The 15,382-nt window shown below is 38.8% G+C and overlaps 1 protein-coding gene across 2 annotated transcripts in view; it reads left to right on the top strand.

Moving 5' to 3' along the window:
- Positions 1–15,382, top strand: part of LOC111146562 (E2F transcription factor 5) — a 28,429-nt gene that overhangs the window by 10,903 nt on the left and 2,144 nt on the right. For both annotated transcript variants that reach the window (XM_022502154.1, XM_022502153.1), the window contains exons 2-6: positions 8,334–8,443; positions 9,413–9,574; positions 11,064–11,107; positions 12,555–12,619; positions 13,165–13,432. In XM_022502154.1, coding sequence (XP_022357862.1) covers positions 8,334–8,443; positions 9,413–9,574; positions 11,064–11,107; positions 12,555–12,619; positions 13,165–13,432 — 649 coding nt within the window. The remainder of the gene's footprint in view (positions 1–8,333; positions 8,444–9,412; positions 9,575–11,063; positions 11,108–12,554; positions 12,620–13,164; positions 13,433–15,382) is intronic.

Here is a 15,382-nt window from a genome sequence, read left to right as displayed (position 1 = left end):
AAATTTTTAAGTAATCTCTACACCCAGCGTGGGGCTTAAACTCAGCCCGGGATCAGGAGTTGCATGCTCCACTGACTGAGCCAGGCAGGCACCCCAATAACATTGTTTCTTATTAAAAAAAGATTTCATGACTTTTGTTTGAAAAATTTTCAGAATGCATTGCACAAGTCTATGTCTTCTTATACTGAAAACACTGTGAGGACTTTACTTTTTTGGCACTGAAGATAGTCATGATGAATAGTATTTTTTTGTATTTTTTGGAGATGATAACCTCAAGCTATCTTTTAAAAAAGATTTTATTTATTTATTTGAGAGCGTGCATATGCACGAGCAAGAGTGGGTGTGGGTGGGAGCAGAGGGAGAGGGAGAAACAGGCTCCTTGCTGAGCGGGGAGCCCAACATGGGGCTCCTTCCCAGGACCCAGGGATCAAGACCCTAGTCAAGGGCAGATCCTTAACTGACTGAACCACGCAGGCGCCCTGTCTCAAGGCTTTTCTCTATTGGACTGCTGTCTTGTCCAGTGGCCTCAGCTTTGTCTGCTTGTGAGTTTTTGTCCTTTATGTAGTTTCTTGTCCCTTGATTGCTCCGAGGTGCCTCCCTACTGTACCAGATGGCACTTCAGTTCTCCTGTAGACATTGAAATTAAATAGCCCACCTGTTTGGAATCCTATAAAAGAAGTAAGTAGGATCCAAATGGAGTGACTGTTTTGAGTAGTTAAATACACCTTTTTAAAAAAATCTATTTTTGCTCTTCAGAAGCCTTTTTCCTACTTCATTGAGCTTGACTGTCTTCCAAAGGGTTAAAGTTAATGACTTAGTGAGATAGGTAGGGAAGTTCTATTTTGTTCCAAGATACACCTTCCAAGAACAAAATTTTCTTATTACTTTAGGGGAGAAATTGGATCAATAATGGTGATAATAGCTACCATAACTGTGATGTCTACCATGTGCCAGGCACTCTTCTAAGTGTTTCAGATCTACTCTTTTAATCCTCACGATAACAACATCTTAACAGTCATACAGATCAGGAAATTGAGGCACAGAGAGGCTAAATAACTTGCCCCGGGTCACAAAGTTAGTAAGTCAGGCCCATCCCAGGGACCGTGCCTCTCACTTCTGTGCCGGTCACCCGCCAGATGGCATAAAATATGCAGAGGCAAACCCAAGTGGTGGAAGAGCAGATAGATGCACATGATTTTGCTCTTGTTTTAAAAAGTTAGTACTTAAACGAGAATTTTCAAAGCAATTGAAGACTTGAACAAGCAATCTGGAGTTTGTAATTTATAGCTTTCAGTGTTTCAGTGGGTTTTTCCTACTTAAACAGATACTTCATCAAACATCTTTTTTCTTTTGAATAATCTTTGGAGACGTGAGAAAAACAATAAAACAAGTTTCTTTATAAAAGTTTATGGGGGGCGGGAGGGGCCCTGGGGAGGGGGCCCCTGGGTGGCTCAGTCGTTAAGTGTCTGACTTTGGCTCAGGTCATGGTCCCAGGGTCCTGGGATTGAGTCCTGCATCGGGCTCCCTGCGTGGTGGGAAGCCTGCTTCTCCCTCCCCTTCTGCCCCTCCCACCTGCTCATGCTCTCTCTTTTACTCTCAAATAAATCACTAAAATCTTTTAAAAAATAAATAAAAAATAAAACCTTATTCAGGATTTAAAAGGCTCAAGCCTCTAGTTATAAAATAAGACGTGGGAATACAGAGTGTAACTGGGGAATATAGTTAATATGTAACAACTTTGTGTGGTGACAGTAGCTAGACTTAACATGGTAATCACAACATATATAAATGTTGAATCGCTAAGTGGTACACCAGAAACTATTAAGTTATTGTATGTCAACTATCCTGCAATAAAAACAAATTAAAAATTAGTACACATTTAAAACTTACGCATTTCAAAAATGTTGGTACGTATATATCAATATATTTACAAATGGCAGTTTGAGGTAGCAAAAGCACTGGAGATTTTTTAAGAGGAATTTTTTGGGGGCTGTATACTGACTAGGAATTAAAACACTGTGTGCTTAGTGCTGCTTCTTGAGGGAGGCCTTTGTATCCATAAGGTTACTTCTTTATTTTTGGTATTTAATTTCCTTATTGATTTAATGTCCCCTGCAGCCCCATTGAAAGCACATAGCCCTTCTTGCACGAACTTTCTTTTTTGTCTCCACCTTAAGTAATCTCTCTTTTTTTCAACCTCTTATAACAATTTATCTCTACAGTATGGGACTGTTCCCATTTTTATACCGCACTCTCGAACACAAGGTGTTACCCACGGCGTTAGACATGTATACAATTCTTCTGTTATAAGTTCTAGTGGTGCTTAAATTGCTTATTAAGTGCAATTTTGTTAGCTTGGGAATTTTGACGGCACACCACACTTATTTAAAATCTTGAAATTATAGAGCCCATTTGAAAATGTTTTGCCACAAACTTATTTCATGAATATATCATTACTGTCAAATTCCATTTGATTATCCATTAGCTTTATGAGTCTGTGTTCTATAAAATGAGGAGAATTGTACCTACTTAACAAAATGGTGTGAGCATTAAATTAGATGATACTCTTTGGAAGATCCTATTACATAGCTATCCTATTACTGGCTTATAAATGATTCTTCTTAGCTGTGATTTGAAATCAGACTTTCTGGAAGTTAATTACCTTTAACTGTATTTGAAATTAGCTAATAATCAGTCCAAACCTTATCATAAGGGAGATCAACAGAAAACACCACATGGCACAGTTGAAAATGAATTCACTCGGTTTTAAAAAGTTTTTAAGATATTTTATGGGCACCCTGGGGGCGTCAGTTGGGTTTTCACCTTATTGTCAGCATCCTGTCATCTGCATGTGTGTGCATGTGTGTATATAACTAACCGACTTGATATAGTGTTTCCCTGGCACCTTTTCTACTTTTGGATTCTGGCCCCACAGACTGTAGTGTTGGTTTCTGAAGCACAGTAGCTGAAACACTGAGTACACGTGTGTTAACAGTCAGGGTCCTGGAAGAGAGTCAAGTACCTGGTTTGCAGATAGAGAACCTGAAAGACGGGATGTTTCCCATAGTCATTGTCGGTCTGTGAGCGCATTTGAATGCAACATCGTGCTCCATCAGAAGAACATTGTTGAACAAATGGGCTGCAGCTAATCTTAACTCAAATAAACCTGCCGCATAATCTCTCCCTCCCCCAGAGTTGACACTGGGTCTTATAGGACTCAATTGTTAAAGTGAAGGGGTGGATCCACGAAATTCTTAGAGCCTTTATTAGCACTTTTATGCAATCTCTCTCAGTTCTCCCGAGTTATCTTGCCCACCTCTAAAAAAGCATCCCACGCTTTACTTTTGTTTGCAATTGGTGATGTATTTTTAGAAAAGGGATTACTGTTTGGAGGGGAGATGCATTTCTTACAGATGGTTGTTTATTTTCTCCCCAGTTGAGTTGGTTTCGTACATATAGATGTTTCCTTTGTGTTTTATAGGTCAAATCTATAATAGCAAATGGAACCTTTTAAAGTAAATTTGATAATGCACAGGTGTGTTTATTCAGTAGCCATGTGGCAGCATGGGGTGACGATGTACCCATTTTACTCTCTGGCCTGCCCCTCATCAGTACCCAGGCTGTTCTCCAGGGCTGGAGAAAAGTGCACACTGATGCTCATGGGTCTCAGTTTAAATTCACTCAGTTTAAATAAACTAACTGCGAGAGAACTAATATTGGGTCAGCATTCCTTCTACAGTACTTACTCTTACTCTCCTAGATGTATATTTCATCTTTCTTCTTTCTTCTAAACCATTAACCATACCCTCCCCTCTTCACTACCCACCGCCACCAACCTCCACTTTTGAGAACATAGAAAGCAACCAGAAGGAAATGTCTGAGCTCTCCCCCTCCTTTGTCTATTATCATACCTACATCCACCCAGCACTCAGCTGGAATGCAGTTATTAATGCCTTGTTTTTCTTATCTAAGGCTAATCATCAGCTCATCTGATTCACATTCTCTCTTGCCTATCTACCGTGGTCCCTTCTCTTTCCCACATGGTTAATTATCCCTCTTCTGTTACTGGATGGGTTTTTACCAGCATAATTTACGGTGTTGAATTAGCTCCCATCTTTAAAAGAAAAGAGAAAGGAAGAGGAATAAAAACTTCCTGGAGGGATCGCATAACCCCCTACAGCCACTACCACATTCTCTGTTCCTCTTTGCAATAGAACTCTTCAAAAGAGTTGTCTGCCGGAGCTTTCCTTCTACTCTTTGTTGGAATCTCTCCATTAAGGCTTTGACTCCATTACTCTGCCAAGACAGCTCTGACCAAGATCACCTGACTTGCCAAAGTCAAATCCATGATCAGGTCTCACTGCTCGTCTGACTCACCCCGATAGCAGTACCTGACCTGGTCACTCTTTCTTACACTCTTCCCTTGGTTTCCAAGACTCTGCTCTTTCTAGTTCTCTTACTTCAGTAGCAGGTTGCCCCTTACTTCCCAGATCTTTAATACTGGTGTACCCTGGGGTCTGCCCTTAGACATCTTCTCTTTCTATTCTTACCTCCTTAGGTGAATCCAGTGGGTTCCATCCTGTGACCTAAAATGTCTATTTACTGGTGACTACTGAAATTGTATCTCTAGCTTGGACTTCTCTGCTAACCCACACACTCTCATGTCCAGTGGTCTTCTGAACTTCTCCCCTTGGAGGTCAAATTATCCAAAGCCACGTTCCTGATTTCTCGTGCCTCAAACCTGTTCTTCCACGGTCTTCCTCACCTACAGTTGCTCATGTCAACAACTGTGGAGTTGACTCTCCCAGATCTACTCCTTGCTATACCTTTGGAATATAACCTGAATCACACCATTTCTCAAACCTCCAAAGACACCTCTTCATTCCAAGGCACTACCATCTCTTGATGGATTATTGCCATTGCTTTCTCCCTAGCCTCTTTTTTTCTACCCAGAATAGCCAGAGAGAACATTGTAAAGCAGGGCATCAAATCAGCATGTGCTTAAAGCCCTCTGGTGGCTTTCCATTTCACAGGGAGTAAGAGCTGAAGTCTTTACAATGGCCTGCAACATCCCAGTGACCTGGCCCCTTGCTATCCAGTGTTACCATCTTTAGCTGTCTGTCTCTCACTCCCCCTTCTTCCCTCCTGTCTTGTCTCCCTCCTTCCCACCCCCCACCTCCCTCTTTTTCTCACTGTTCTCCCTCCCACTCACTGTTCTGGCCATCCTGGTAAGCATATTCCCACTTCAGAGCCTTTGCACTCCTTCCTCCTCTTTGAGGGCAGGGACTTTGTTCTGTTACTACTCTATCCATAAGACACAGACAAGCCTGGCACATCATAGATGCTAAACAAATGAAGGATGATGGTGGTGAGGCAGTGTATGATTCTGTTGAGTATGAGGTCTTGAATTACTTATGAAACTTTAAGAATTCACACAACTTTTTGAAACACTACATAAAATGTGATAGGTCTGTACATACACAAACTCTAAATCTCATCCACGATCTGGGATTTCAACCTGTGTTTGATGATGAGGCTGTTACTTTCCAGCATTGATGTGTTCATTATGTAGCAGACAGTTGTGCTAAGATTATCTAGTTTAATCCCCACAATTCAGATATGTTACCATTGCATTTTACAAAAAAGGAAATGAGGCTTCATGAGTCTGAGACCAGCTGAAGATAGGAAGTGGCGGTGCTGGGATTGGATCCCTGTGTGGAGAACTCCAGAACCTAACATCCAAAAAATGACGGAGCTGCTGAAATAAAACACCTGGGGAGGCTTTTTAAGTGAAAATGTTATGCACATGCTGGTCATTTATGTGTTTATATACTTAAATAGAAAAGTATTTAAGAAATAACATTTAGTTTTGGAAATATAGGACTAAAATTTGTAATGTTAAACAGTAATGAATTATAAACGAGATGATAAACCTTAAAAAATTTTTGATCTAAAAGTGAGCCTTGATGGCTCTTTGGCTGAAGACCTTGGAGAGTTCTTGCAGTCTGGTTCACACAAAAAATCCTAATACCCTAACTGGCGAGCTGTTGCTATGGTTTTGAAGGCTTCTGTGTGTGAGTACATAGATACGGATAACGTAGAGCCGGCTTGAAGTGCTCTGGGTCACTTCTCAAGAAGGCCTCTTCGGAGAGAAGTGAGAGATGAATGCTCAGCTTCAGATTTTTACAGTTAACTTGGCAGGAGATTATTGCTCTTTAGAAAAACAGCCTCAAACTCAAGCAAGTTTATGAAGGTCAGTAAAACAGGAAGGAAATTGCTAAGGACAAGGGAAGAGGAGATCAATGAAACCATGCCTAGTCCTACTTTTAATGTTCTGGTTCAGTAGAAAAGATGGAACTGAACTAGTCAGAAAAGCCTCGGTTTCTGGTTCTTCATTCTTTCTGCCACATCTTACTTATTTTCCTGGTCCACTGATTGAGGCATGAATCCCCTTCCTGAAGGCCTGAATGATTAATCGGACAGTGGTAACTTTGTATTTTGGTAGGACAATAAATGAATTGATAGAATCAACATAAACAAACAAAAAAATAAAAGGCCAAGTGACTGACAAGTTTTGAGAGTCTACCCTGCTAGGCACTACAAGTACAACATCATGTACAATAACTATCATTTGTTCACCCCTTCTAACATGACTTTAGCCCTCAGATGTCCCACTTTTTTATGCTGGAAGAAATGCTAAGAAAGAATCAGTCCTCATGCCAAACAGTATCTTTTTAAGCTATAATGATTCTTGGTTATTTAAAGCAGAGTTTGCCTTCCTCCTTTTTTTTCTGATTTATTGGAAACTAATCATTTAGGCTGTGAATTGTATCAGACAGAACCTATATGCATGAATAACTTATTTCAGCAGTATCAAAATCAATAGTCATTGGATTTGCTACAAAGCAGAACCTCTGTATTCCAATTTACAATGTATTTTGCCGCACCTCAAATAAATTCTGTATAAAAAAAGAATCAACATTAAATGCCTGTGAAGTTGGTTACACTTGCTCCTGTAGAAAGAAGGTCCTGATTGTAAACAATATGCTGTCCCAGATTGTGTGTGTGTGTGTGTGTGTGTGTGGCCTGTGTTTTTAAAGAATCAAGAAAGTAGTGATGGCTAGGGAAAGCTGGTAACCAATTACATGAAACTAAATTCTGTTCATAATGTGCTGAATTTTGTTAAGGACATAAATGTGTTTTATCTTTACTACCATGACTCTTACCACATGACTCCATGTTCAAGATAGGTAATTGTCTAATTCACCCTGAAAAAGAACTGGATAACCTCTTTTTTTTTTTTTTTTTAAGATTTTTTATTTTATTTATTTGTCAGAGAGAAAGAGGGAGAGAGAGCAAGCACAGGCAGACAGAATGGCAGGCAGAGGCAGAGGGAGAAGCAGGCTCCCTGATGAGCAAGGAGCCCGATGTGGGACTCGATCCCAGGACACTGGGATCATGACCTGAGCCGAAGGCAGCTGCTTAACCAACTGAGCCACCCAGGCGTTCCGGATAACCTCTTTTTTAAGGTTCTATCTATGTCATTGGAGAAAAGCTCATAAATATGAGTGGTAACCAATTAGAGAAACAGTATAGCATTCTTGCACTTATTCATAACATGGTAGCATGAAATATTTTTATTGACCTTACTTTTGAGTCAGACTACAAAGCTTTTGTATTATATTTGCTGGCACCACAACTTTGTGCTATAGATTTTTGATTTATTGTTGATTTTATATTTTGTGTTGGTATGGCATGAGTCACTCTTCCATTTTCATTGTGAGATTAAAAAATGTAGATAGTATATTTTGGTACTACAAGGGTATGTATAATTTAGAATCCCTCCCCCCACCCTGCCAAGTCTCTAGACTTAATTAACAGGTTGCTGAGATATAATTTTTCAAAGTTTCAAAAAACAATTAAGGCTGTTTTTAGACAAGACTGTCTATGAACAGAGAAATGAAATAGGAAGTGACATGGGTAGACAATTAGTACTCGCCCTCAGGACTAGTCCATACGTGACATGAAGTATTCTTAATTGTGTTCTTTTATTTCTGTGGGCTTTATGTCATGACCCTTCATATATTTTTTTCCTCCACTCTAACATCTGCTAGCTTTTAAATGGGATAAATTCTTTGGTATTTGCAATGTTTGAGAGATGCTTTGAACATACCCACCTATTGTTCCCAAGCAAGTGACCAGGTCAAATTTGGGATTGGGCTCTCATGCTGTGAACTTATTAATCAACCCTTTTTGGCTTTAAAATATGAATTGTCCCTTATCTCATTGTCCTTTGTCTCCCCCTCTTCCCCCACTCTCCTTTTTAAAAACAGGCTGCAGATACTTTGGCTGTGAGACAAAAAAGAAGAATTTACGATATCACCAATGTCTTGGAGGGAATTGATCTGATTGAGAAAAAGTCAAAAAATAGCATACAATGGAAGTAAGTTTGTACTGGGTACAAACCAGTACCCTACTCTAAAACCTTTGTTTTCCTTCCTAACACTCCGGAATATCTGCACTTTCTACTGTTTAGCTCTCCTAAATCTTCTCTCGTGGCCCTCTAGTCTCACCAGGCCCCTTGTCTTTCCCCAGACCCAGCTCTGGGCCTCTGCAAATCGCACTCCTCTATTGGCACACTCCCTTACTCTGTCCACTGTTTGATTTATACTCTGAACATTGAAATCTTACTTTCTTCCTCAGGCTACTCATTTGGAATACAGTGCATACTGCATTGTATTATATTAATCCCTCTCTGCCCAAGTGTTCAGGGGCTTAACTAAGATCAACTCCTTAAGAACAGGAACTATGTCCTGTGTATAGACTATGTACCTTATATATGGTAGTTGTTTGAAATGTGTATTGTCATTTGTTAGCTGTTGTATGGTTTTATGTTCGAATGTCAAAAATATTTTCTGTTCTGCAGATTTGTCCTCTTTGGCCTTAGTTTTTGGTTTTGTTTGTTTTAAAGCCAGAATCTCACCAAAATATTAAAAGGTCGTAATTTATTTTACCGGCATCTTAGTCTGTCGTGACACTTCCAGGTGGGACTGTTTAGCTTTGACATCCTTTTGACGCCAGTCGCCAGCCTGGCCTTTCAGATGACAAACACCATTCTAGAACATACCGAGAACTTTTTTTGGACTTCATAAAAATCTTCATTTTTCTGTGTGGCAAAAGCATTGAGAAGTTTTATAATTTGATTGTTCTTGCCAGTAAATTTTCTAAGCAAATATATTCAGAGGTATGATGTTTAGATTGTCTAAGGATTTTAATGCTTGCTTTTTTAGGAGATTATAAAGCTTTTTTGTCTTAAAAAATTACTAATTAAGTCAGTGTTTATTACTATAAAAATTAAGTGATGTTAACCTGGGCCTGATACTGGCATTATTAATTCTTGTATGTTTTTAAGAGGTGTAGGTGCTGGCTGTAATACTAAAGAAGTCATAGACAGATTAAGATATCTTAAAGCTGAAATTGAAGATCTGGAACTGAAGGAAAGAGAACTTGATCAGCAGAAGTTGTGGCTACAGCAAAGCATCAAAAATGTGATGGACGACTCCATTAATAATAGATATCCTTTTAAATAAGTTACCCATAGGGACGTAGAGTTTGTATTTATGTATTATCCAGTCTGAAGATCAGTTACTTTATTGTAGTGTTTTGAAAAGTTTTGTAAGTGAATATAGCATTTTAATTTTACAAAGTCATTCTAGTAATTTATACTGATATTTGAAAAGTTTTTACCTCTTAAAGTACATAATACATCTGTTAACATTATTCATTTGTTGTATTGAGAAAAAAAAGTTTATCCACTTTCAGTCTACCATTGATAGGATGCAATATGCTAGCTAAAGTGGGCTTAGGGGGTCTCTGAATATTAGAAGTCATTGTTAAATGCATAGGTATATTTAAATAATTATGCTCAGTGTTTTGAAGTAGCAAAAATTCAGTAACTCTCAAAGTTTTGAAAAATTAATTTTGGCTTGAAAATAAAATATCATGGGCCTGTAATCAATCCAGGATACTTTCTGCCTAATATTAACTCAAAGATAGTACATGCTTGAGGTTGGGGACCAAGGCTTATGTGTTTATCATATTATGTGGGGGAAAAATTAGTGATATACTTCATGTGTTGCTTAAAAATCACTTTTCTCTCAAATACCAATGATTCTCTTGATTTGTAAACTTGCCTCCACTCTTAGGGAATCTTTTAGTGGCATTTATCTTCTACCACCTCTCAGGAATTTTTGACTAATGTATACAATTAATTTTTTTTAAGATTTTATTTTATTTATTTGACAGAGATATCACAAGTAGGCAGAGAGGCAGGCAGAGAGAAAGAGGAAAGCAGGCTCCCTGCTGAACAGAGAGCCTGATGCGGGGCTCGATCCCAGGACCCCAAGATCATGACCTGAGCCGAAGGCAGAGGCTTAACCCACCGAACCACTGAGGCACCCCTATACAATTAATTTTTTATGTGTTTTGTAATTTGTTGAATAAGTCCATGATCTCATTTGCTATTTCCTTTCTACGGATCAAAGCTCCTTAACAGTTTGATAACAATGGGATTTTCAAGCTGTGCCTGATGGAGCCCCAAGATACAGAAACCACTGAATTAGTTGATCTTGGACTTTGCTGCACTGCATTCCAAGAATTTGGCCATTCCCATTCCCTAAACCATGACCCAGGGAGATTCTCAGTTTGGTCACTCTCCACTGCTAATGGCATCCTTTTCCCTACCAATACCTTTCCCTACAGAAGTTGTCTGTCTCCATGAGCAATATGCACTGTTTTTCATCTTTCTCTTAAAAGGCCCTCAGATGTCCCAGAAAATCAAAAGTGATTTCTTCTCGGAGCAAAGGATGGGCACTCCTCTTTCGACCTTTGTCTTTGCCTTTCCAAACTGAGGACTTTTTTTTTTTTTTTTTTTTTTTAATCTTAGCATATGTGACAGCATCTTTATGCATTTGGTCATTTTGTTTTGGCCTGCAGATTTATTATCTTAACTTAAATGCCTAGACCATGGTATACATATTGTTCCTTAACTCTTATGACAGTACATTTTCCTATGTAACTCACGAAGACATCTGTAATTGCTTTAATGGTAAGTACCGTTAGTCAGTTTGTTCTAACATTCTTCCTCTGATCGACGTATTTAGTGTAGAGTGATTCAGCTTTCCACAGGCACTCACCCGAGGTCGTTATTTTCAGGAACTGTGGACATTTGTGTCACCCTACAGTGCTCTGTAGGTACAGGCTGCTTTTGTTTCTGTTCTCATGATAATAACTGCTTTTCAGTTTTCACTTCATTGACTGCATTGGTAGGTGTAAACTGTGTGGTGGAGGGGCAGCTAAGTCAGAGAGAGACTAAACAAGTCTCAAAGTCACAGATTTGTAGTGTCAGTGACCAAATTTGAACAAAACATGGTTCTCGTCACTGTTTACGAAACTGTGTGCAGCAAGTGTGCTGGTCACAAATGAACTCCAAGAAAGCATGAAGGCAGAGTTAGGTGAATCCACTGTATAACCAGGACAATTATTCCTAACCCTGTTCCATCCCCTGCTCCCTGTTTTCCCCTTGAAAGGACAATATAGTATATTAATAACTATAGCAGGAGGTGGGCTGTCTTCCCATAATCATAACCCAAGTAAAATGAAATATTGTATACATATTTATATTTAGTTATGCATGGCTTATTAAACAGTCTTGTATATTATGCACATAAAAAGATCTACCAAGCACCTTGCCAAGTGATATCTGGCTTTCCAAGACTATGTTGACACTATGTGTGGACTTACGGCTTTAGTCTGCCACCATATGTCCTGAGCTTGCTTGCCTTTTTTTTTTTTTTTTTAAGATTTTATTTATTTGAGAGAGAAGGGAGTACACCAGACATGAGTGGGGGAGGGGCAGAACAAGAGGGAGAAGCAGGCTCCCCACTAGGCAGAGAGCTCCATGTAGGGATTGGTCCCAGCATTCTGGGATCATGACCTGAGCCGAAGGCAGATGCTTAGCTGACTGAGCCACCCAGGCACCCCTGTCCTAAGCTTTCTAAGAAAGTTTGGGGAAAGTATTTTTTAATCCTCAACTCCACACAGTCTGCTGTAGAATTTAGCTTTAAAATTCAGTTCACTTTAGCTCAAGATTTCACAGTATGGTACCTAATCTCTAGTACCTTTAGTCACTTAAGTAATTTTAAAAATCTCAAGTAGACAATGTTATTTGCGGCTAAAGGTTTCAAGAATTTCAGACCTTATACAAGACTGAATGAAAGCAAAATTCACTTGATCTGAATTTGTTAATGAGAATAACAGAGCAAACACTGAGTATTTACCCTCTTCTAAGATCTATTACATGCATCACTCCATCTAATCCTCAGATCTATGCAGTAAGTTGTATTTCCCCCATTTTGTAGAATTAGGAATCAAAGCCCAAGGTCACCTAACCTGGGATTCAAACCCAAGCATTCTGACTCCAAAGCGCATACTCTTGCCACTATATTCCAAGATCACTAGTATTTTCTAAAGTTTAAAACCATTCTTTTCACCAGGTGATACACTTTTGGCCATTCAGGCGCCTTCTGGGACACAGCTGGAGGTACCTATTCCAGAAATGGTATGTAGGATAAGTTTCCTTAAAATTGATCTACTGTCTCAAGAGGGACAAATGTTTTCTTATTAGCTGAAGAAGCTAACTGGGAGTGAACACTTTCAAATTACTGCTTTCAAGTTTCCTACCTAAAAGTATTGGTATCTGAATTTGGATGACTTTAGTAAGATTATAGAAGTGACTGAATTATTTAACATTTTGATTACAAGCTTTATTAAATTTGATTTTGATCTAGAAAATATCAAGGAATGAGCAATGATATACAGTCACTATTCTTTAAAAAATCAGTTAAAATTACTCTATCTGTAACTGATATAACAATCCTGAGGAAAAAGTTCAACTTCAATATCAACAGTAACAGATTTGCTTTAAATTGGATCTTTCCCAAAACATTTTCGAGTTGAGTCAGACATTTATTGACTCTGCTATATATAATTCTATGCTATAAAATAATTAGTCCCTAATAGCTTTGCTTATCTTAATTTTTAATGTTCCAAGGTAGTTGGAAATTTTAATATTTATTCATTTGTTTATACCCAATAACTTTAAAGGGTCAGAATGGACAAAAGAAATACCAGATCAATCTAAAGAGTCATTCGGGACCTATCCACGTGCTGCTTATAAATAAAGAGTCCAATTCGTCTAAGCCTGTGGTTTTTCCTGTCCCCCCACCTGATGACCTCACACAACCCTCCTCTCAGCCCTCCACTCCAGTGACTCCACAGAAATGCAACGCAGCAACTCAGAATCTGCCTGAGCAACGTGCCTCTGAAAGAAGCCAAAATCTTCAACAAACACCAGCCACAGACTTATCATCAGGTGGGCCTAGAGACTTTGTTCTAAAAAGTCAGAAGGGAGACTATGAATACTGTATTAAACAAGTTGGTGAGATTTTTTGAATTTGTCAGCTCTGGTTACTCACTCGATTACCAAACCCAGGAGGCAAAATGGTAAGCTTAATAAGTATTTCGTGTCTCCTGCAATGCCCAGCACTGGGACAGGTATTATGAGGAAAATTTAAAAACGGATCCTGCCTTTAATTATACTACTATGGATTTGTTTCTTAGGGAACGTAGACATACAATCTGATTGTGTATTCAGACACATACACTTGAATGCAGTATAATGTGCCTAGGACTGTGTATAATTATAAACAGTGACCAAGGAAAAGAGAGTTAATGGGCCTAAGCATGCAGTTTTCCTTAGGATTCACATTTGGAATTAATTGAAATTTGTTCATTTTTCCCCATTTTCATGATTTACATATGTCAAGGTTTTTTGTTTTTTCTTATCAGAGGTTTACTTTGAAAGACTCTTTTCTTAGTCACTCTAGGATGAATGACTGAAATGTGTTCTAATTACCTTTAAGAAAAATCAGACGGGTGTACAGTATAGTGATGCTTGCCTCCTTTCTTCATATCCCTTATTGTTATACTTTTTATTTGGAAAGCTTAGTTTTATAGAGTTGAAAAAAGGTCTCAACCTTAATTTTGGGAATCTTGCCTTCCCAGGTTGTTTAATCTGAAATGAAAATAACTAAAACTCTAAAAACCGGGCATCAGGAATAGGATAAACATCTAAACTATAAAAATTTCCTTGGGCACTCAATTTTTTCCATGGTTACATGTCTAGGTATTTAGCAACTCCTTACTGATTCCAAATAAAAGGCCCATGGCAGGTATTCTCTCAATGGTTGCCAAACGAATGACTTACTTAGTCATGCCAGTCTAGATGTAATAATGCAGATCATTAAGAACTACATTGTGTACAATCCCATGTTTATTTTTACCTTTGGCATTTGTCTCAGTGGAATGTGGTGTAAGTCTTACTACTCTGGGAGTTCACAGTAGTTAAGAATGAGGCTATAAAGATCTAACTGGACATAATATTTTTCAGCTTCTTGTCCTCCTTCCTTCCTCTGTAACTATTTCTATACTTTCAGGTATCGAATGATGGTGCACAGTGGAAATGTATTCCTTAAGAAGCTTATGATCTAATTATAATCTAATGGGGAATGTATAAAGACAGACACGTTTTATGTGGTTTAACTTAGACACAATTAGTACATTGGCCTCCACAAAGCATTAAAAATTTTCCGTATATAGCTTCGTATTTGGAAATAGTAGAGAGAATAATTTGGGGTCAGATTAGAGAGAACCTTAAATATCAGACTGAGTTGGGACTTTAGTCCATAAGCCAATGAGGATTTGTGAGCAGGGAAGTAGCATACTTAGAACTGTACACTGGTGAGCACAGGAAACACAGGGAGGATGCTTTTGGGAAGCAGAAGGATTAGAGGCAATGGAGACTGGAGATCTGGTGTCTGCAGTTATGCAACTAGGAGAGAACGTTAAAGCTGAAATGGGTGGTAACAAGATTGGAAAGATTTGAGAAATACTGTTTACACAAAGTATGAAATAACTTTGATATGTGAGATCCGGAGATAAATTTAACAGGAGGAATGGAAAGTTGAAGTTTTAAGGTTGGGTGGCTGGGAGAATTATACCACTGACTTTGTAAAACCGAGGAGTCGGTTTTGGGAGAATGATGATTGAGTCCTTCGATCTACATCTTGAGTTTGGACATTTAAAAGTAATGCCAAGCATGGGGTGCCTGGGTGGCTCAGTGGGTTAAAGCCTCTGCCTTCAGCTCAGGTCATGATATCAGGATCCTGGGATCAAGCCCCACATTGGGCTCTGTTCAGCAGGGAGCCTGTTTCCCCCTCTCTCTGCCTGCCTCTCTGCCTACTTGTGGTCTCTGTCAAATAGA

This window comes from Enhydra lutris, unplaced genomic scaffold (assembly GCF_002288905.1).
Source record: "Enhydra lutris kenyoni isolate GAN:26980312 unplaced genomic scaffold, ASM228890v2 scaffoldscaffold14, whole genome shotgun sequence".
NCBI lineage: Eukaryota > Metazoa > Chordata > Mammalia > Carnivora > Mustelidae > Enhydra > Enhydra lutris.
This window is presented reverse-complemented; position numbering and strand designations above follow the sequence as displayed.